The following is a 21,444-nucleotide window of genomic DNA, read 5'->3' on the forward strand; positions in this document are numbered from 1 at the left end:
AACATGATCCCACACAGTGTGTGACTATCAGAATGCAGTTACATTCAGTTATAAATATAGGTTTTTTATAGAGAACCATCTCTTAGTATAATAAATGAAGAGATATCAGGAATTAGGATGTCAGTCCATTGAATCTTCTTGGTCCATGGATGATGTGGCATAACGGCCTTATTTGTGAGAATGATGATTCCCATTTTGTTCTGAAATTTTCTGGGTGCTGCCTGAAGGTGAAGATGATGCCATTCTTCTGCGTGTGGGAGTGTTGCTGCTTGTGGGTTCTGTCAGATTTAATTTTAAAAGGGTTTGTTGTAGTTCATCTGCTGATCTGCTTCTGTAAATTGTACCTTGGTAGTTAAATCTGACTGAAAAGGGGAAGCCCCATTGATACATAATGTTGTGGCGTTGCAGTTCCATTAGTTGGGGTTTCATGGATCGTCTTTTAGTAATAGTAAGTTGGGATAGGTCAGCAAAAATTTGATAATTGTGTCCTTGAAAATTAAGTTCCTTTTTTTCTCTTGCAGCAATTAGTATTTGTTCTTTCGTTCTGTAATAATGAAATTTTGTGATTATATCACGTGGGGGTCCATCTTTCTTTTTGGCTGTGAGGGCTCTGTGTACTCTGTCCAGTTCTAAACGTTCAATAGGGATATCTGGCTTTAGTTCTTGTAATAGAGCAGTAATAGTAGATTGCAGGTCTGTCACAGTTTCAGGTATTCCCCTTATGCGCAAGTTTGAACGTCTGGCTCTATTTTCGTAATCTTCGAGCTTAGTTTGAAGTATTAAATTCTCTTTTTTTAATTGTTCCAATTCTGTTATATTTTCTTGGGTTGTAATTTCAATTTCATCCATTTTTATTTCTAAGGCTGCGGTGCGGTTTCCCAGCTCTCTTATTTCTTTGGTTAGGCTTTTTGTTATTTGGTCTGAGGTTTGTTTTAAAGCCTTATGAAGCATCTTTTCAAATTGTAATAATATTACCGGGGATACTGAGGAGGCTTGTGGAGAAGTTTGTGAGAGGATTTGTTCTGTATCTGACTCAAATGGAGAGTCTTGCTGTGACATTTTCTGTCTGTGAGAGCGCCCTGATGCTGTATCTTGTGAGGTGACTGGAGCTGCTTCAGCTGCAGTGAGTGCCTGTGAGCTCTTTGTGAGGTGATTTTTATTTCTGCCACGGTTTCCTCCCAGTACCATATTTCCTGCCCAAACTTTCACAGTTTGTTCCCTGGGGCAAAAAGGTTCAAATGGATACCTTTTGAGCCTGCAGGCTCCGCTTTGTCCTTCTCTTCTCTCCTCAGCGGTGTGGAGCTCTAACAATGCATGTCTGCTCTGCTAGGCTCCGCCTCCTGCCCCCCGAGGGCAGTATTTTCAATATGAAGTCAAGATTTCAAGATTAAGAACAAGGGGACATGACTGCAAACTAGCAGGAGGAAAGGTCAAAACTGATCTTAGCATGCATTATTTTACTGAAAGAGTAGTTGATGCTTGGAATAGACTTCCAGCAGAGTCTGTGAGTCAGTCAAGAGTAAATGGATTCAAACATGCTTGGCACAATTATACATCTATGCTCAAACAAAAACAAATGAACAAAAAATAAGAAAAAAAACATCAATAAAAACAAAAAGGTACAGAACTGATAAAGCACTTGGTGTTTTACAATCATTCTTCTGTTTCTAGCGTACACTACCAATATCTAACATTGAGCTTCCACTAATTCAGTTGAACCAAAACATATTGCAATTGGCAGCAATAGGTAACTGTGCTCTGAACATAGAAACACAGTCTGGTGTAGAAAAACTGACAACTGGAGTGTTTATAATCCAAATCAACATGATTATTACTTTCTGGTCAAGTAGACCGATATAATGTTTCCCCTCTCTCTTCAGTACAAGCAACCTGTTCAACCGCCGCTAGAGACCTTCAAGATTCTATTGCACTGTGAGTATTGCCTTCATTTAACTAGTGTTGCTAACTGGATAATAGTAATATAGAAAAGAAAAGAGATTCGTTAGAAAAAGCTGTGCAAACCAGTGTCTTCTGTTCCCTAGAGTCCAATGTCCATCGGATTGCACAGTTAATGGAAGAAATGTCTGGGGAACTGATGTCTACACTGATGTACGTTAACCCTGCTACTGCTACTACTGTCACATAAAATGCAGCACACAAAAGTACAATTTATCAGGAAACTGTAATCACATATCATATTTTTTTTAGGATTCCTCCATTTGCAAAGCAGCTATCCATGCTCGAATTCTGGGTAATACTGGAGGACTGGTGACAGTGGAAAAATCACCCGGACAACAGAGTTACACTGGATCAACAAGGAATGGAGTCACAACAAACAATTATGGAGCTTGGTCTGGATCATTTGTATTCCGTGCTTCCTCAAAACCACCAACTCCTAAACCTACAATAGTACCAACCCAAAAACCACCAGGTAGCCTCTTGTCAAATATCATACATAACTATAGTAAACAATACTATATGTCCTTCAAAGTTAGGTAATGGCAAAGTGCTTAAATAGATCATTCATTGTCAAATGACTACAGTATGTGCAATTACACCACCAATATCTAACATTGAGCTTCCACTAATTCAGGTGAACCAATAACATATTCCAATTGGCAGCAATAGGTAACTGCGCTCTGAACATAGAAACATAGACTAGTGTAGCAAAACTGACAACTGGAGTGTTTATAATCCAAATCAATATGATTATTACTTTCTGGTCAAGTAGACCGATATAATGTTTTCCCTCTCTTTCCAGTACAAGCAACCTGTTCAACCACTGCTAGAGACCTTCAAGATTCTATTGCACTGTGAGTATTGCCTTCATTTAACTAGTGCTAACTGGATAATAGTAATATAGAAAAGAAAAGGGATTTGTTAGAAAAAAACTGTGCAAACCAGTGTCTTCTGCTCCCTAGAGTCCAATGTTCATCGGATTGCACAGTTAATGGAAGAAGTGTCTGGGGAACTGATGTCTACACTGATGTAAGTTAACCCAACTGCTACTACTGTCACATAAAATGCAGCACAAAAAAGTACAATTTATCAGAAAACTGTAATCACATATCATATTTTTTTTAGGATTCCTCCATTTGCAAAGCAGCTATCCATTCTGGAATTCTGGGTAATACTGGAGGACTGGTGACAGTGGAAAAATCACCCGGACAACAGAGTTACACTGGATCAACAAGGAATGGAGTCACAACAAACAATTATGGAGCTTGGTCTGGATCATTTGTATTCCATGCTTCCTCAAAACCACCAACTCCTAAACCTGCAATAGTACCAACCCAAAAACCACCAGGTAGTCTCTTTCAAATATCATACATAACTATAGTAAACAATACTATATGTCCTTCAGAGTTAGGTAGTGGCAAAGTGCTCAAATAGAACATTCATTGTCAAATGACTACAGTATGTGCAATGTACACTACCAATATCTAACATTGAGCTTCCACTAATTCAGTTGAACCAATAACATATTGCAATTGGCAGCAATAGGTAACTGTGCTCTGAACATAGAAACACAGTCTGGTGTAAAAAAACTGACAACTGGAGTGTTTATAATCCAAATCAACATGATTATTACTTTCTGGTCAAGTAGACCGATATAATGTTTCCCCTCTCTCTTCAGTACAAGCAACCTGTTCAACCACCGCTAGAGACCTTCAAGATTCTATTGCACTGTGAGTATTGCCTTCATTTAACTAGTGTTGCTAACTGGATAATAGTAATATAGAAAAGAAAAGAGATTTGTTAGAAAAAAACTGTGCAAACCAGTGTCTTCTGCTCCCTAGAGTCCAATGTCCATCGGATTGCACAGTTAATGGAAGAAGTGTCTGGGGAACTGATGTCTACACAGATGTAAGTTATTCCAACTGCTACTATTGTCACATAAAATGCAGCAAAAACTATAATATACCATGAAACTGTAATAATATATCATATATGGTTTTTAGGATTCCTCTTTTTGCAAAGCAGCTATCCATGCTGGAATTCTGGGTAATAATGGAGGACTGGTGACAGTGGAAAAAACACCTGGACTTTCGAGTTACACTGGATCAACAAGGAATGGAGTCATAACAAACTATTATGGATCTTGGACTGGATCATTTGTATTACATTGTTCCTCAAAACCACCAACTCCTAAACCTACAAAAATACCAACCCAAAAACCACCAGGTAGCCTCTTCTTACAGACTACACACGACTACAATAATATTAGATATGCTTCAGAGTTAGTTAATGGCACAGTGCTCAAATAGATAATTTATTGTCAAATGACAATGTGAACAGTTCTTTACTGAGGATACTATTGGTCTTCATTTGCTGGGGAGAGCCCATATTTTGAGGAGTCTGTCCCCAGAAAACAAGTTTCCTTGTGAAACCCTGGCAGAGAAGTCTGACGTTTTGATCCACACAGTGCAGGCGCTGTGACCGACTACTGGCCTCTGTAGCCATTGCCTATGGGTGCCAATTAGTGGATTCAATTGGCAGGTAGGCTTTTATTTTTCAGAATTTAAAGGCCAGAAAAAAGATACAAGCCTGCCACTCTGGTATTGCATGCACAATTGGTTATAGACTCCCTCAAATCTATATTGGGGTGGCTCTTTGCACAGATGGTTGGACTTCCCCATATTTAACTTCCCTGGAGATGCTTGTATTCTGGAATCAATGCCGCTGTAATAGTTCTCAGTGCTTGCTCTGCTGAGCAAGAAGACCAAGAAAGTGGAGCTTGTTGTGCTGGAGAAAAGGCATTTGAATCAACACATTGCACATCTTCTCCAGGTTAGCGTGAGCATGGGTCTGGTTATATTCTTTACTGTCCAACCTGGCTTTCAAAAACAGGGGAAACATTTTTATTGCAGAGACAAGCTCCTATATTTGGCAGTAGTGATCAATCAATGTAAAGCATTTCTGTTTTCTTAGTATGTGTGAAAAAGTAAGGACCGATATTTTCTTACATAGTAATCATATGCAGGTCTTCATTCTTCTAACCAAAACTAAGAAAGCAGATAAGCTGTATGTCTATGCATTATGTATTCCTAACTTTCGCACTATGCATTATGTATTGCTAGCTTCCGCACTATGCATTATGTTTTCCTAGCTCCCGCACTATGCATTATGCACTCTTGTCCCAAAGAAGAGAGGACTCAAATTATATTTAACCGTACCCCTTTAAGACTCACCCACTATTACAGTTACTTGGACACACCTACAGTTCACCACCATGTTCTACGTACACTGCATCATTTCTCTGACCATGGTTCCCCTGGCATTTTGTCTGTATACCTTGAATGTCTGCCTCTTGATCCAAACGTCTGTGACCAACCATTTGAGGGTGTGTTAAAATGGGGCCATGATGTTTTTTGGTGTGGCTACAAATAAGGGCATGTTTTCTGGGTGTGGTTTAAAGTAAGATTGGTCATTAGAAGGTTTCTGGATTTAATTTTGAAAATCTGGTTACCTTACAATGTACCAATATCAGATTATAAGCGTTCACAAAATACAGTTAGACCAAAGACAAATCCAAATTGGCTGAAATTGGTATCTGTGCTTTGAACATATAAACAAAACCTGATGCAACTATACTGACTGCTTCTTTGTCTCTCATCAAGATCAGTATGCCTAATTCTTTGTAGACAAATATACCGATATAATGTTCTCTCTTTCTTTCCAGTACAAGGAACCTGTGCAACTACTGCTAGAGACCTAAAAGAATCTATTACAATGTAGGTTTTGTATTATAATGACTACTTGGTTAAAAGGAATATAGCAAAAAAATGAATATATTTTGGAGATGCTATTTAAACAAAATGCAAACAAATGTTTTCTATGCCCTAGAGTCCAATGTCCATCGGATTGCTTGGTGACTGAACAGAACGTGTGGGGAACTTATATCTATACAGATGTAAGTTAAAGTGTAGCACCCCAAATTGAAAATGCTATTCAATTCATTTTTAGTATTCAGATCAAACTCACCCATCCAGACATGTTCCCATGCTTTATTTGATGAGAAATCACATTGAAAAGCACCCTCCTAGCATTTCTAGCCATGGTCATCTTCAATAAGGGCAGATTCATGTAGCATTTACTTCCTGCAATCCATCTACCCTTAGTTCAGGCAGGAGGGTTTGCTTAACTGAGCTCCTCCATATGAAAGAAAAAAAATGCCCATGAAGACTCCTGGGATGTATTACATAATTTGTTTGTCCTAGGCCAGAAACCAGGGAGAAGCAAAGAAAAGTATATAAAAAAAAAAAAAAAGTTAAAACCACCAGAACATGCGAACAGGAAAAAAGTTTGTTTGAACACGCGAACACCGTTAAAGTCTATGGGACACGAACATGAATAATCAAATGTGCTCATTTTAAAGGCTTATATGCAAGTTATTGTCATAAAAAATGTTTGGGGACCTGGGTCCTGCCCCAGGGGACATGGATCAATGCAAAAAAAAAGTTTTAAAAACGGCCGTTTTTTTCAGGAGCAATGATTTTAATAATGCTTAAAGTCAAACAATAAAAGTGTAATATCCCTTTAAATTTCATAGCTAGGGGGTGTCTATAGTATGCCTGTAAAGGGGCGCATGTTTCCCGTGTTTAGAACAGTCTGACAGCAAAATGACATTTCAAAGAAAAAAAGTCATTTAAAACTACTCACGGCTATTGCATTGCCGGTCCCACAATACACATAAAAGTTCATTGATAAAAACGGCATGGGAATTCCCCACAGGGGAACCCCGAACCAAAATTTAAAAAAAAAATGACGTGGGGGTCCCCCTAAATTCCATACCAGGCCGCCAAAATTTTAAAACAAAAACGGCATGGGGTCCCCCGAAAAATCCATACCAGACCCTTATCCGAGCACGCTACCTGGCAGGCCACAGGGAAAGAGGGGGGGATGAGAGAGCGCCCCCCCTGAACCGTACCAGGCCACATGCCCTCAACATTGGGAGGGTGCTTTGGGGTAGCCCCCCAACACACCTTGTCCCCATGTTGATGAGGACAAGGGCCTTATCCCCACAACCCTGGCCGGTGGTTGCGGGGGTCTGCGGGCGGGGGGCTTATCGGAATCTGGAAGCCCCCAGATCCCAGCCCCCCCGTGTGAAATGGTAAGGGGATACCTACCATTTCACTAAAAAACTGTCAAAAATGTTAAAAATGACAAGAGACAGTTTTTGACAATTCCTTTATTTAAATGCTTCTTCTTTCTTCTTTCTTCCTTCATCTTCTTCTTCTTCTTCTTCTTCTGGTTCTTCTGGCTCTTCTGGTTCTTCCTCCGGTGTTCTCGTCCAGCATCTCCTCCGCGGCATCTTCTATCTTCTCCTCGGGCCGCTCCGCACCCATGGCATGGGGGGAGGCTCCCGCTCTTCTCTTCATCTTCTTCTCTTCTTCATCTTCTTCTCTTCTTCTCTTCTTCTCTTCTTCATCTTCTTCTCCGGGCCGCTCCGCATCCATGCTGGCATGGTGGGAGGCTCCCGCTATGTGACGCGTCTCCTCTTCTGACAGTTCTTAAATAACGGGGGCGGGGCCACCGGTGACCCCGCCCCCCTCTGACGCACGGTGACTTGATGGGACTTCCCTGTGACATCACGGGGAATGGCACAGGGAAGTCCCGTCATGTCCCGTGCGTCAGAGGGGGGTGGGGTCACTGGGTGGCCCCGCCCCCTGTTATTTAAGAACCGTCAGAAGAGGAGATGCGTCACACAGCGGGAGCCTCCCACCATGCCAGCATGGATGCGGAGCGGCCCGGAGAAGAAGATGAAGAAGAGAAGAAGATGAAGAGAAGAGCGGGAGTCTCCCCCCCATGCCATGGGTGTGGAGCGGCCCGAGGAGAAGAAGATAGAAGACGCCACGGAGGAGATGCTGGAGGAGAACACCGGAGGAAGAACCAGAAGAGCCAGAAGAACCAGAAGAAGATGAAGGAAGATAGAAGAAAGAAGAAAGAAGAAGCATTTAAATAAAGGAATTCTCAAAAACTGTCTCTTGTCATTTTTAACATTTTTGACAGTTTTTTAGTGAAATGGTAGGGGTACTTTTGTACCCCCTTACCATTTCACACAGGGGGGGCGGGATCTGGGGGTCCCCTTGTTAAAGGGGGCTTCCAGATTCAGATAAGCCCCCCGCCCGCAGACCGCCACAACCACCGGCCAGGGTTGTGGGTATGAGGCCCTTGTCCTCATCAACATGGGGACAAGGTGTTTTGGGGGGCTACCCCAAAGCACCCTCCCAATGTTGAGGGCATGTGGCCTGGTATGGTTCAGGAGGGGGGGCGCTCTCTCGTCCCCCCCTCTTTTTCTGCGGCCTGCCAGGTTGCGTGCTCAGATAAGGGCCTGGTATGGATCTTTGGGGGGACCCCACGCCGTTTTTTTTTAAATTTTGGCGTGGGGTTCCCCTTAAAATCCATACCAGACCTGAAGGGTCTGGAATGGAATTTAGGGGGACCCCCACGTCATTTTTTTAAAAATTTTGGCCGGGGTTCCATTTAATATCCATACCAGACCAGAGGGGCCTGGTATGAAATTTAGGGGGACCCCCACGTCATTTTTTTTTTAATTTTGGTTCGGGGTTCCCCTGTGGGGAATTCCCATGCCGTTTTTATCAATGAACTTTTATGTGTATTTTTTGGACCGGCAATGCAATAGCCGCGAGTAGTTTTAAATGACTTTTTTTCCTTTGAAATTTCATTTTGCTGTCAGATTGTTCTAAACATGGGAAACATGCGCCCCTTTACAGGCATACTATAGACACCCCCCAGCTACGAAATTTAAAGGGATATTACACTTTTATTGTTTGACTTTAAGCATTATTAAAGTCACTGCTCCTGAAAAAATGGCCATTTTAAAACTTTTTTTTGCATTGATCCATGTCCCCTGGGGCAGGACCCAGGTCCCCAAACACTTTTTATGACAATAACTTGCATATAAGCCTTTAAAATTAGCACTTTTGATTTCTCCCATAGACTTTTAAAGGGTGTTCCGCGGCATTTGAATTTGCTGCGAACACCCCAAATTGTTCGCTGTTCGGCGAACTTGCGAACAGCCGATGTTTGAGTCGAACATAAGTTCGACTCGAACTCGAAGCTCATCCCTATTTACTAAGGCTGGCTAGCAGGATAAGGATTAAAAATAGGAAGAAGAGGCGCCTTTAAGAATAGGAGTATACAATAATTTAATAGCTCAAGACAAATGGCAACTTACAGAACAAGGATAAAAATAGGAATTTAAGGGAGAATATCCCAATGAGCTCTCGTCAGTGAATGTCCTGTTCAGCCACCGGCTCCCGCCAGGTGTGTCGGGCATAAGGTGGAATCAGTTCCAAAGTGAGGCTTGGGGCGCAGAAGAGGACGGCGTGCAGTGATGAGGACAGTGATGAGCTCATCTGGATATTCTCCCTTAACTACAGAAGTGCCAATTTTTATCCTTCTTCTGTAAGTTGTCATTTGTCTTGAGCTATTAAATTATTGTATACGCCTACTCTTAGAGGCGTCTCTTCTTCTTGTTTTTTCAGTTATTCATCAGAACCTGCTTCTGCTTCCTCAAGGTGGCTCCCTTATTGTATGGATATTTAGTTATTAACCTCATGCTAGTTTTATGGACTTTTCATTGGAAATTGCTCAACCTCCTCATGTGCTATTTTACTTATAGGTATATTGTTCTATAAGATTGGTTGTGCACCTCATACTTGTGTTTGTTAAGGATTAAAAATAGTTAATGAGGATTAAGACACTTTAGTTCTGCTTTAAACTCATTAATACCATTCTCATATTAAAATAAAAATGAAGCATGATTCAAAAGTATATAATTATTCTATAGAGAGAGAGAGATAATTATATAATGTATTACCTTGCTTATTTCATAGGATTCTTCCATTTGCAAATCAGCTATCCATGCTGGAATTTTGGAAAATGATGGAGGGCTAGTGACAGTAAAGAAGATACCTGGTCAAAGCAGTTACAGTGGATCCAGCAGGAATGGAATTACATCAAATAACTATGAATCTTTTTCTGAGTCATTTATATTTCATAATCTAGAAGAACCTGAAACCACTGAATCCACGGATGAACAAGCACAATTGATACAGCTAGTTTTAGGGTGATAGAAAAGGGAAAAAAAGACATGGCTGAACAATTATGGGTTTAAAAACGGGGATTAAAAAATAAGAAATGTATATTTCACATCTCATGCTAACAGTTGCTACAATTTTAGAGACAAGATATATTACCTGCATGCCAATTGCTCAACAAGTGCTTTTTTTTTCTTTCACAATGGAAAAAGGAAGGTCCTCTAAATCAGGCAGGTGTGGATAGAGTGGGGAAGGACTGGGTACCCTGCCGGGGTTTAAATATCTGTGTCAAAGTTGAAGTGTTCCTCCTTCGCTTCCTATTCTACCCAATAACCTTCATCTTGAAAAGTAGGCAGGAGAAAGTTCCCTAATGATGACACAGCAAAACATTCTTCTAGGAAGTAGTAAGGATGTCAAGCCAATGATGATAGTGTCCCGTATGCTTTTTAAAATAATTAACAGAAAGAGGAAGCCATCACATTTCCTTTCATTAAGGCTACAATACAAAGAATAATAATCTAAATAATAAAAAGAGATTGAAAACAAAATAATAATCTAAAAAATCATATTTCTTTAAAGTTTATGTTACCCCCCCCCCCAAAAAAATGATTTACTATATGTGTGTGTGTGTGTGTGTATACAAATAGTATTTTTTAAACTAACCTCTAAGTCTGGCTGCATCCATTTTAACTGTGGGCAGCGGAAGCAGCTGCCTGTTCACTTCCTAGATTTACACAGACACACAGAGGCACACCTCCAGCTCTGCAGCTTTCATTGGCCTTCTTATTACTCATCCCCCCCTTCAGCCTTCCTGGCAAACTCTCAGGATGGTGAGAGAGTGAGCTGTGCATGATGTCATAAGCCTAGGCTTTTTACCAGGCAAAAAACAGGAAGTGGATTGTATAAGGTATTTACTGGCAGAAAATGTTTTACTGTCCAAAGTTAAAACAACAAAGGCAGAAGATTTAATAGATGGAAAGTTGAAAAAATGACCGAAGGTCCACTGTAAGTTGCAAACTGCTCATAAATGTCAACAAGGACATGTGACAGACTCCGGACACCCTGTTGGGTATCTCCACCAAGAAGCTGCTTCCCAAGTTCTGGAACACGAGACCCAAAAGTCTGGCTATAGTTACCCCACTAACTAGGCAATACCAGTTTGGAGTAAACCAGAATAATAACTGTTTATTTGAACAAGAATACAGGCTTTTATACACTTGAGAAGGAGGTTCCCCCTCCTGATCATATTACCTTAACAAAAAAAACTGTAACCAGAAACATAAATTAACATGAGCTAATTAACTAGTCATTTAACCAGCCTAGGTGACTCAGAGGTCTGACCTTTCAGGTCACACTTGTCGTCTTCTAGCTCAGATGACACAATACACATTATAATAAGCATAAACACAGAACACCTTCACACAATAGCTGGAGCCCCCAGTAGCATCTATATCTAAGCAATGCTTTGATTAATCAGGGATTGCAGTTGGCATGGCAACAGTCTACAAAACTCTTATGCCCCGTACACACGGTCAGACATTAATCGGACATTCCGACAACAAAATCCTAGGATTTTTTCAGACGGATGTTGGCTCAAACTTGTCTTGCATACACACGGTCATACAAAGTTGTCGGAAAATCCGATCATTCTGAACGCGGTGACGTAAAACACGTACGTTGGGACTCTAAACGGGGCAGTAGCCAATAGCTTTCATCTCTTTATTTATTCTGAGCATCCGTGGCACTTTGTGCGTCGGATTTGTGTACACACGATTGGAAATTCCGACAACGGATTTTGTTGTCGGAAAATTTTATAGCCTGCTCTCAAACTTTGTGTGTCGGAAAATCCGATGGAAAATGTGTGATGGAGCCTACACACGGTCGGAATTTCCGACAACAAGGTCCTATCACACATTTTCCATTGGAAAATCCGACCGTGTGTACGGGGCATTACAATGTTCCATAATTCTGATACAGTGTAATTAATGCATCATAGATTTCTTTAGGGATATTGTTGATAAATATTACTGTTCTATTTTATGTAATCCAAACCACATGCTCAGTGTCCATTAAATAGCTGTCCATCATTTTCTCAGTCAGCCTGTGCCCCTAATAGACACAGGGTGCCTTAGACGTAGGAGGTGCATGGGGAGCTGAAACAAGGTTTTCCCAACCTCTCCAAAGGATTCTGGGTTCCATGGGCCCCCTGCCCAAAGTGACTCCAATCACAGGACATACATAATCAAAAACTTAATTGTTCATTAAAGTCGCAGCCAAAAATGGATAGTGAAATGGAATATACTGTATAGATAATCATAGACCATGAATATTATAATAAATTGTTAAATTTATCACCCAATGTGACTTTGGTGTGAGTGTTTTCTCTTTGGAAATAATGAGTAGTAACAGGGAAATACTTTATACATTATGCAATATCAGAAATGTCTGGAAGATTTAACAATATGTATTCAAAAGGGGTTAAAAGAATAGCTAATCAAAATTAGGTCCGAAGCCCAACAGCCAACGGAGGGAGCACACAAGGCAGGCTGACAAAGTTACTGATAATTTAGAGGCAGTGACTTAGCATTGTCGCCACCAATGGATACTGTAATTACTGCTAGAATCTCAGATGAAGAAATATTTAACTACTTAACAACCATGTAATCAGGACGGCGCCAAGTGGGTGCTTGGGGATGCTCAAGCCGCCTCAAAAATTATTTAAGCACCCCCATAACACCCCCAAAATCCACATGGTAGTATTTGCAGATGTTATTTTTTTTTTTTCTTGTCTGCATGTTCTCTATTGCTGCCTGGAAGATGGGCACTCTTTTTTCTTGAGGAAGGATACAGCAGCTGCTGCTGGAGAAGCCGATAATCTTTAGCTAGATCCAGTGTTTCATCAGATTAGGCGACCCATTAGAATGTGTAATGGAAGTAGCGTTTTGTCGCAGCCATGTTGCTACACCCCGCACTCCTCCACAGTAAGGATACACAGATAAGGGGACAAGCGGACATCTTGTTACACCCATCGGAGTCTTGGATTTTACACTTTTTTAACAGTAAACTGAGTTTATATAGTGAAATACAGTACTTAGAACTCTGTGTGAATGTTTAGATGTTGAATTTTAAAAGCAGCAATCTTCTGTCCGATTAGCAAGCCTGTGAGATCCGCAGGCTTGCTGCTGCTTTTAAAGTTCAACATCTAAACAGTCAGACGGAGTTCTAAGTACTGTATTTCACTATATAAACTCAGTTTTCTGTTAAAAATAAGTGTAAAATGCAAAACTCCGGTGGGTGTAACAAGATGTCCACTTGCCCCCTTTTCACTGTATCCTTACTGTGGAGGAGTGCGGGGTGTAGCAAGATGGTGACGACAAAATGTCACTTCTGTTACACATTCTGACGGGTCGCCTAATCTGATGAAACACTGGCACAGGCTAATTTCAAAGGCGGGTGGATATCCACCTCTCTGCTGCCTCCTCAGCCAATGGTAAAGACTGTACCCGCCACCTTCCCCCAGCCCGCCTTCTTTGACTTCTGAGAAGAGGAGATGACGGAAGCTGGATGGAAAGGGGAGAGAGAGGAGAGAGGAGAGAGGAGAGAGCACAGCCTGCTATGGGGGACACATTCCTCAGCCCCAGCACTGAGAAACAGTGAGTTGTGTTTGCCTGCACTGCTGCCAGCGTGGAGAGAACAAGCTGGTTTCTACAGTGTGGGAAAGTTACCAGAGGAGAACAAGATTGTTTATCCATCCATCCTGACACCTGCATTCCTCTCACAAGTCATATGGTTCTTACAGAGACTCTGATAGGGAGAAAATGCAGGATTTCTGAGTTATCCATCCATCCTTCTATCCATTCATCTATCTATCTATCTATCTATCTATCTATCTATCTATCTATCTATCTATCTATCTATCTATCTATCTATCTATCTATCTATCTATTCATTCACTCATCCATCCATCCATATATCCATTCATTTACTCATCCATCCATCTATCCATTTATTCACTCATCTATTCATCTATCCATTCATCTATAAAACAAACACATACAGCGCTGGTAAAATAAAATAAATACTACAACCATAAATGTCTTTGATGACGCCCTGGAGGAGGGGCGAAACGCGTCGACGCAATATCCGACTCACGTTCAACCAGTGACACTTCTTCCTGTTCCCGTGGAACGTACGCTTAGAGCGGCGATCGCGGAAGTTTTTCTGATATGCCTGATTGCAACCATGTATCTTGTGAGTAGTGCTGTGATGCGCAAGTGATCTCTTTCTCCACAATACTTCACCATATTGTTTTTCCTTGTCTTTTTGGGTTTGATTCGATGCTCTATGCCTACAAGCCTTTATCCCACTTACCACGATTTTAAGCCATCCATATTGCATTACATCAGAGTCATCTAACTGCAGTACTTCAGGTGGCTAACTGTCAGCATAGGTTGAAGAGCTGCTATTTTCCAGTGGGGCCGCTACCCAGAGTCTTGCACAGTAGTTAAGCTTATGGCACCTATCTGGGACTAATCACTGTTATTGTGATATCAATTTATATTTTTTTAGCACATAATTTATATATTGTTTTTTATATATCTGGGACCAATCACTGTCACTTTATTAGCAATTGTTTTTTGCCAGCACTTATCTTTATATATTAATCCTATATATTCAGCACTTTACGCATAGAATGTATGTATTCATGATCATAGGATCATTTCACAGTGCACTTTTTATATAGTATCACATTTATGGTTGTAGTATTTATTTTATTTTGCCAGCGCTGTATGTATTTGTTTTATATCATCCAAGTATTAGTACTTTTCTTATAGCAGTGGCAATACATTCACTTTTTGTTTTGATTAGCCACGAGCGCTGCATTTATATTTTTTCTTTATCCATTCATCTATCCATTAATTCACTCATCCATCTATCCATTAATTCACTCATCCATCCATCCATTCATCCATCTATCCATTCATTCACTCATCCATCTATCCATTCATTCACTCATCTATCCATCATCTAACTATCCATCCATTCATTCACTCATCCATCCACCCATCTATGCATTCATTCATCTATCCATTCATTCACTTATTCGGCCATCCATTCATTCATCTATCCATTCATTCATCCATCCGACCATCCATCAATTCATTTATCCATCCATTCATCATTGCTGGTGTCACAATAGAAGAAGAATGGATTGACAAATGAAAGGATATTCTGATGGCATTACACTAAACCTATATTTCCCACACTTTAGTAACAAGCCAGAGCTCTTGTACATAGCGCACTGCTGATCCCTGCATTGTGTAGATAGCGCACCCCTGAACCCTGCATTGTGTACAACTGCACTCCTGATCCCCGCATCGAGTGTGTTGTGCACTCCTGAACCCTGCATTGTGTACATAGCCCACTCCTGAACCCTTTATTGTGTACATAGCACACTCCTGAACCTTGCAATGTGTACATAGCGCACTCCTGAACCCTACATTGTGTACATAGTGCACTCCTGAACCCTGCATTCTTTACATAGCGCATTCCTAAACCCTGCATCGTGTACGTAGTGCACTTCTGATCTCTGCATTGTCTATGTAAGGCACTCCTGATCTCTGAATTGTGTGTGTAGCACACTCCTGAACTTTACATTGTGTATGTAGCACATTGCTGATCTCTACGTTGTGTACATAGTGCACTCCTGATCTCAGCACTGTGTACACATCGCATTCCTGAAACCTGCATTGTGTGCGTAGCGCACTCCTGAACCCAGCATTGTGTACATAGTGCACTCCTGAACCCTGCATTGTGTACGTAGTGCACTCCTGAACCCTGAATTGTGTACGTAGTGTGCTCCTGAACCCTGCATTGTCTGTGTGTAGTGCATACCATAACCCTGCACTTTGTGTGTAGCACAAGCCTGAATCCCGCACTTTGTACATTTCTGTAAATAGCGCACCCATGAGCTCAGCACTCTTAACGTGGCACACTCCCCTGCACTCTGTATGTAGTGCAAGCCTAAACTCTGCACTCTGTACATAATGCACTCCTGAAGTCTGCACTCAGTATGTAGCATAGTTCTGAAACATGCACTGTGTATGTAGTGCACTCCTGAACTCTGCCCTCTGTAAGTAACACACTACACACGCCTGAACTCTGCAACCTGTGTGTAATGCTCTCCTGGTATTTAACAATGTCCCTTTAGGATCCTGCAACTATTAGTACAGTTTGGCCACACACCATTTGATGCATCTTTCTCTCCCCCTTAGTGGGGGACAGAGGGTCATTTGTATTGTGATGGAAGCATGGTTGAGATGCTGCACCTATTATTTGAGAAGAAAGCCCTGACCACCAGTATACAAGGGGACTGACCACCAGTATTCAGGAGCACAGTGACCACCAGTACTCACAAAGCACATGTGCAATGGGCAGAGAGCACATGTGTGGACTGGAATCAAACAGACAAGTCGTTTCCAGGCTTTCTGCCCCTTTGTCAAGCCTGATTTATGGTGATAGTGGAGGATATATAAATGCTAAATGGCAGGGACTGGGATCAGGGGAAAAAAGCAAGGGCTATAAAAATTTAAAAATTGCAAACAAAAACTTCAAATATAAAGAGGAGAAGTAAAAGTTAAATAAGGAATATCCAGGGAGAAGTAATACAAATATAATAAAATATTTGGGGAAGCTAGTATGTTCCTTGGATCTCTACCTATATACGCATTGTTAATGATCCAAACACAAACTGAATATGCAAAAGTATATGAGATATATTAATAACAAATATAAAAATATATTATACAAAACTATGAGTGTTTAACCACTTGAGCCCCAGGACCATTATGCTGCCTAAGGACCAGAGGTCTTTTTCCAATTTGGCACTGCGTCGCTTTAACTGCTAATTGCGCGGTCATGCAATGCTGTACCCAAACGAAATTTACGTCCTTTTCTTCCCACAAATAGAGTTTTCTTTTGATGGTATTTGATCACCTCTGCAGTTTTTATTTTTTGCGCTATAAACGGAAAAAGACCGAAAATTTGGAAAAAAAATGATATTTTCTACTTTTTGTTATTAAAAAAATCCAATAAACTAAATTTTAGTCATACATTTAGGCCAAAATGTATTCGGCCACATGTCTTTGGTAAAAAAAATGTCAATAAGCATATATTTATTGGTTTGCGCAAAAGTTATAGTGTCTACAAACTAGGGTACATTTTCTGTAATTTACACAGCTTTTAGTTTATGACTGCCTATGTTATTTCTTGAGGTGCTAAAATGGCAGGGCAGTACAAAACCCCCCCAAATGACCCCATTTTGGAAAGTAGACACCCCAAGGAAATTGCTGAGGGGCATGTTGAACCCATTAAATATTTATTTTTTTTGTCCCAAGTGATTGAATAATGACAAAAAAAAAAAATATTTACAAAAAGTTGTCACTAAATGATATATTGCTCACACAGGCCATGGGCCTATGTGGAATTGCACCCCAAAATACATTCAGCTGCTTCTCCTGAGTATGGGGATACCACATGTGTGGGACTTTTTGGGAGCTTAGCCGCGTACGGGGCCCCGAAAACCAAGCACTGCCTTCAGGATTTCTAAGGGTGTAAATTTTTGATTTCACTCTTCACTGCCTATCACAGTTTCGGAGGCCATGGAATGCCCAGGTGGCACAAAACCCCCCCAAATGACCCCATTTCGGAAAGTAGACACCCCAAGCTATTTGCTGAGAGGCATATTGAGTCCATGAAATATTTTATATTTTGACACAAGTTGCGGGAAAGTGACACTTTTTTTTTTTTTTTTTGCACAAAGTTGTCACTAAATGATATATTGCTCACACAGGGCATGGGCATATGTGGAATTGCACCCCAAAATACATTTAGCTGCTTTTCCTGAGTATGGGGATACCACATGTGTGGGACTTTTTGGGAGCCTAGCCGCGTACGGGGCCCCGAAAACCAAGCACCGCCTTCAGGATTTCTAAGGGTGAAAATTTTTGATTTCACTCTTCACTGCCTATCACAGTTTCGGAGGCCATGGAATGCCCAGGTGGCACAAAACCCCCCCAAATGACCCCATTTTGGAAAGTAGACACCCCAAGCTATTTGCTGAGAGGCATGGTGAGTATTTTGCAGCTCTCATTTGTTTTTGAAAATTAAGAAAGACAAGAAAAAACTTTTTTTTTTTCTTTTTTCAATTTTCAAAACTTTGTGACAAAAAGTGAGGTCTGCAAAATACTCACTATACCTCTCAGCAAATAGCTTTGGGTGTCTACTTTCCAAAATGGGGTCATTTGGGGGGGGTTTTGTGCCACCTGGGCTTTCCATGGCCTCCAAAACTGTGATAGGCAGTGAAGAGTGAAATCAAAAATTCACGCCCTTAGAAAGCCTGAAGGCGGTGCTTGGTTTTCGGGGTCCCGTACGCGGCTAGGCTCCCAAAAAGTCTCACACATGTGGTATCGCCGTACTCAGGAGAAGCAGCAGAATGTATTTTGGGGTGTAATTTCACATATTCCCATGGCATGTTTGAGCAATATATCATTTAGTGACAACTTTGTGCAAAAAAAAAAAAAAAAAATTTGACTCTTTCCCGCAACTTGTGTCGCAATATAAAATATTCCATGGACTCGACATGCCTCTCAGCAAATAGCTTGGGGTGTCTACTTTCCAAAATGGGGTCATTTGGGGGGGTTTTGAACTGTCCTGGCATTTTATGCACAACATTTAGAAGCTTATGTCACACATCACCAACTCTTCTAACCACTTGAAGACAAAGCCCTTTCTGACACTCATTGTTTACATGAAAAAGTTTTTTTTTTTTTTGCTTACTTTGAACCCCCAAACATTATATATTTTTTTAAAGCAAATGCCCTACAGATTAAAATGGTGGGTGTTTCATTTTTTTTTTTCACACAGTATTTGCGCAGCGATTTTTCAAACGCATTTTTTGGGGAAAAAACACACTTTTTTAAATTTTAATGCACTAAAACACACTATATTGCCCAAATGTTTAATGAAATAATAAAGATGATCTTAGGCCGAGTACATGGATACCAAACATGACATGCTTTAAAATTGCGCACAAACGTGCAGTGGCAACAAAATAAGTGCATTTTTAAAAGCCTTTACAGGTTACCACTTTAGATTTACAGAGGAGGTCTACTGCAAAAATTACTGCCCTCGATCTGACCTTCGCGGCGATACCTCACATGCATGGTGCAATTGCTGTTTACGTTTGACGACAGACCGCCGTTTGCGTTCGTCTTAGCGCGAGAGCAGGGGGCGACAGGGGTGCTTTTTTTTTTTTTTTTTTTTTCTTTATTATTTTTTTGCTTTTTTATCTTATTTTTAAACTGTTCCTTTCATTTTTATTTTTTTTAATCATTTTTATTGTTATCTCGGGGAATGTAAATATCCCCTATGATAGCAATAGGTAGTGACAGGTACTCTTTTTTGAAAAAATTGGGGTCTATTAGACCCTAGATCTCTCCTCTGCCCTCAAAGCATCTGATGACACCAAGATCGGTGTGATAAAATGCTTCCCCAATTTCCCAATGGCGCTATTTACATCCGGCGAAATCTAAGTCATAAAATGCTCGTAGCTTCCGGTTTCTTAGGCCATAGAGATGTTTGGAGCCACTCTGGTCTCTGATCAGCTCTATGGTCAGCTGGCTGAATCACCGGCTGCATTCTCAGGTTCCCTGTTGAGACAGGAGAGCCAGAGAAAAACACGGAAGACGGTGGGGGGGGGCATTCCCTCCCATGGCTTGTAAAAGCAGTCTAGAGGCTAATTAGCCACTAGGATTGCTTTTACATGAAAGCCGACCGCTGGCTGAAAAGAATGATACCAAGATGATACCTAAACCTGCAGGCATCATTCTGGTATAACCATTCAAAGTCGTGAATGGCGTACCTGAAGACAAAAAAATGGTTAACAATAAAGCACAGTAAACGGTAAAGTATAAAAAAATTGCATACCTGAAAAGCAAACATGATAAAACATAATAACAATAAAACATTGCAGAATAGAATACAGTAAAAAAGAGCAGAACAAGAGAGAGAGAATAGAGAGAGAGAGAACAATAAAACGACAACTATTTTTTTTTATTTTATATATTTTTTTTTTTTTTTACACTTTTTTTGTAACTAACTTTTATAACGGTAACCGGTTCCAGGTTCGGGTCTCTCAAAATGCGATGGCATCTTGGGAGACCCTGTGAAAGTGTGCCTAGTCTGTGCAATGCTGTACCCTACGCTTATACTCAACTAATGAATGGTAGCGTTCAAAACATTCACCAATGCAAAGACCAGGATTGTCAGGACAGGAGGGACAATAATAGCGGGTGTCACGCCTATATTCGCGCTTGCTGCAGACACGACATCTTTTTTGGGGGTTCGTTGGGTAGGGGTACTCGGGAGGACATAAAGAAAATGCCTCTCATGCAGCCGACTGCATTTGGTTGGGGATGTGAATGGGGGAAGTACGGGCGCTGCAGAAGTGGTGGGTTCCCAATTAGGATTGGCGAATGCAGCAGGAAGGGCACTATGGGCACGACGGGCCTGTGTTTGTCTTCTTGGTGGCAGCGGGACACTACTTGTGCTTGCCACCTCACCAGCTTGAACTGCACTTATGGGACTCGCCACGTCACCAAGTGTTACTCCAGTGCGGGTTTGACTACGACCGGGGTGTACTAGGCCGCTGGTGCTTGCCAGTTCAATAAAAAGCTACCAAAAAAACTGTTAGCGATCGCAGGAATCAGGCCTGACCCTGCGAACGCTGCAGTTATGCGTTAAGTGTTTTGTAAGTGACAGTGATCGATCGATACTGCACTTGGGTGGGCTGGGCCGGGCGGAGGGGCAAAATGCAGGTGCTAGCACGTATCTGGGCTGATCCCGCTAACACTGCGTTTTTGGGAACCCTAAACTGCTGGGGACGCCAGTATAGATCTGATCGGATCAGATATTGATCCGTTCAGATACTATACCACTAAGGGAGGTGTACGGTGCGTGCCTGGGTGTTATCGGTACTGGCGCTAATCTGACGCTGCTTGGGGCTGGTGCTTGCCAGTTCACCAAAATACTACCAAAAAAACTGTTAGCGATCGCAGGGATCAGGACTGACTCTGCGAACGCTGCAGTTATGCGTTTAGTGTTTTGTAAGTGTCAGTGATCGATCGATACTGCACTTGGGTGGGCTGGGCTGGGCCGGGCGGAGGGGCAAAACACAGGTGCTAGCAGGTATCTGGGCTGATCCCGCTAACACTGCGTTTTTGGGAACCCTAAACTGCTGGGGACGCTAGTATAGATCTGATCGGATCAGATATTGATCCGATCAGATACTATACCACTAAGGGAGCTGTACGGTGCG

General features: G+C 41.4%; 1 protein-coding gene across 1 annotated transcript in view; it reads left to right on the forward strand.

Annotated features, from left to right (window-relative positions):
* LOC141103591 (uncharacterized) overlaps positions 1-21,444 on the forward strand; it is a 535,587-nt gene that overhangs the window by 45,959 nt on the left and 468,184 nt on the right. Inside the window, exons 11-16 of the mRNA XM_073593357.1 lie at positions 1,881-1,932; positions 2,043-2,109; positions 2,209-2,431; positions 2,762-2,813; positions 2,922-2,988; positions 3,085-3,307. Coding sequence (XP_073449458.1) covers positions 1,881-1,932; positions 2,043-2,109; positions 2,209-2,431; positions 2,762-2,813; positions 2,922-2,988; positions 3,085-3,307 — 684 coding nt within the window. The remainder of the gene's footprint in view (positions 1-1,880; positions 1,933-2,042; positions 2,110-2,208; positions 2,432-2,761; positions 2,814-2,921; positions 2,989-3,084; positions 3,308-21,444) is intronic.

The sequence above is a fragment of the Aquarana catesbeiana genome, linkage group LG07 (genome assembly GCF_042186555.1).
Source record: "Aquarana catesbeiana isolate 2022-GZ linkage group LG07, ASM4218655v1, whole genome shotgun sequence".
Taxonomy (NCBI): Eukaryota; Metazoa; Chordata; class Amphibia; order Anura; family Ranidae; genus Aquarana; species Aquarana catesbeiana.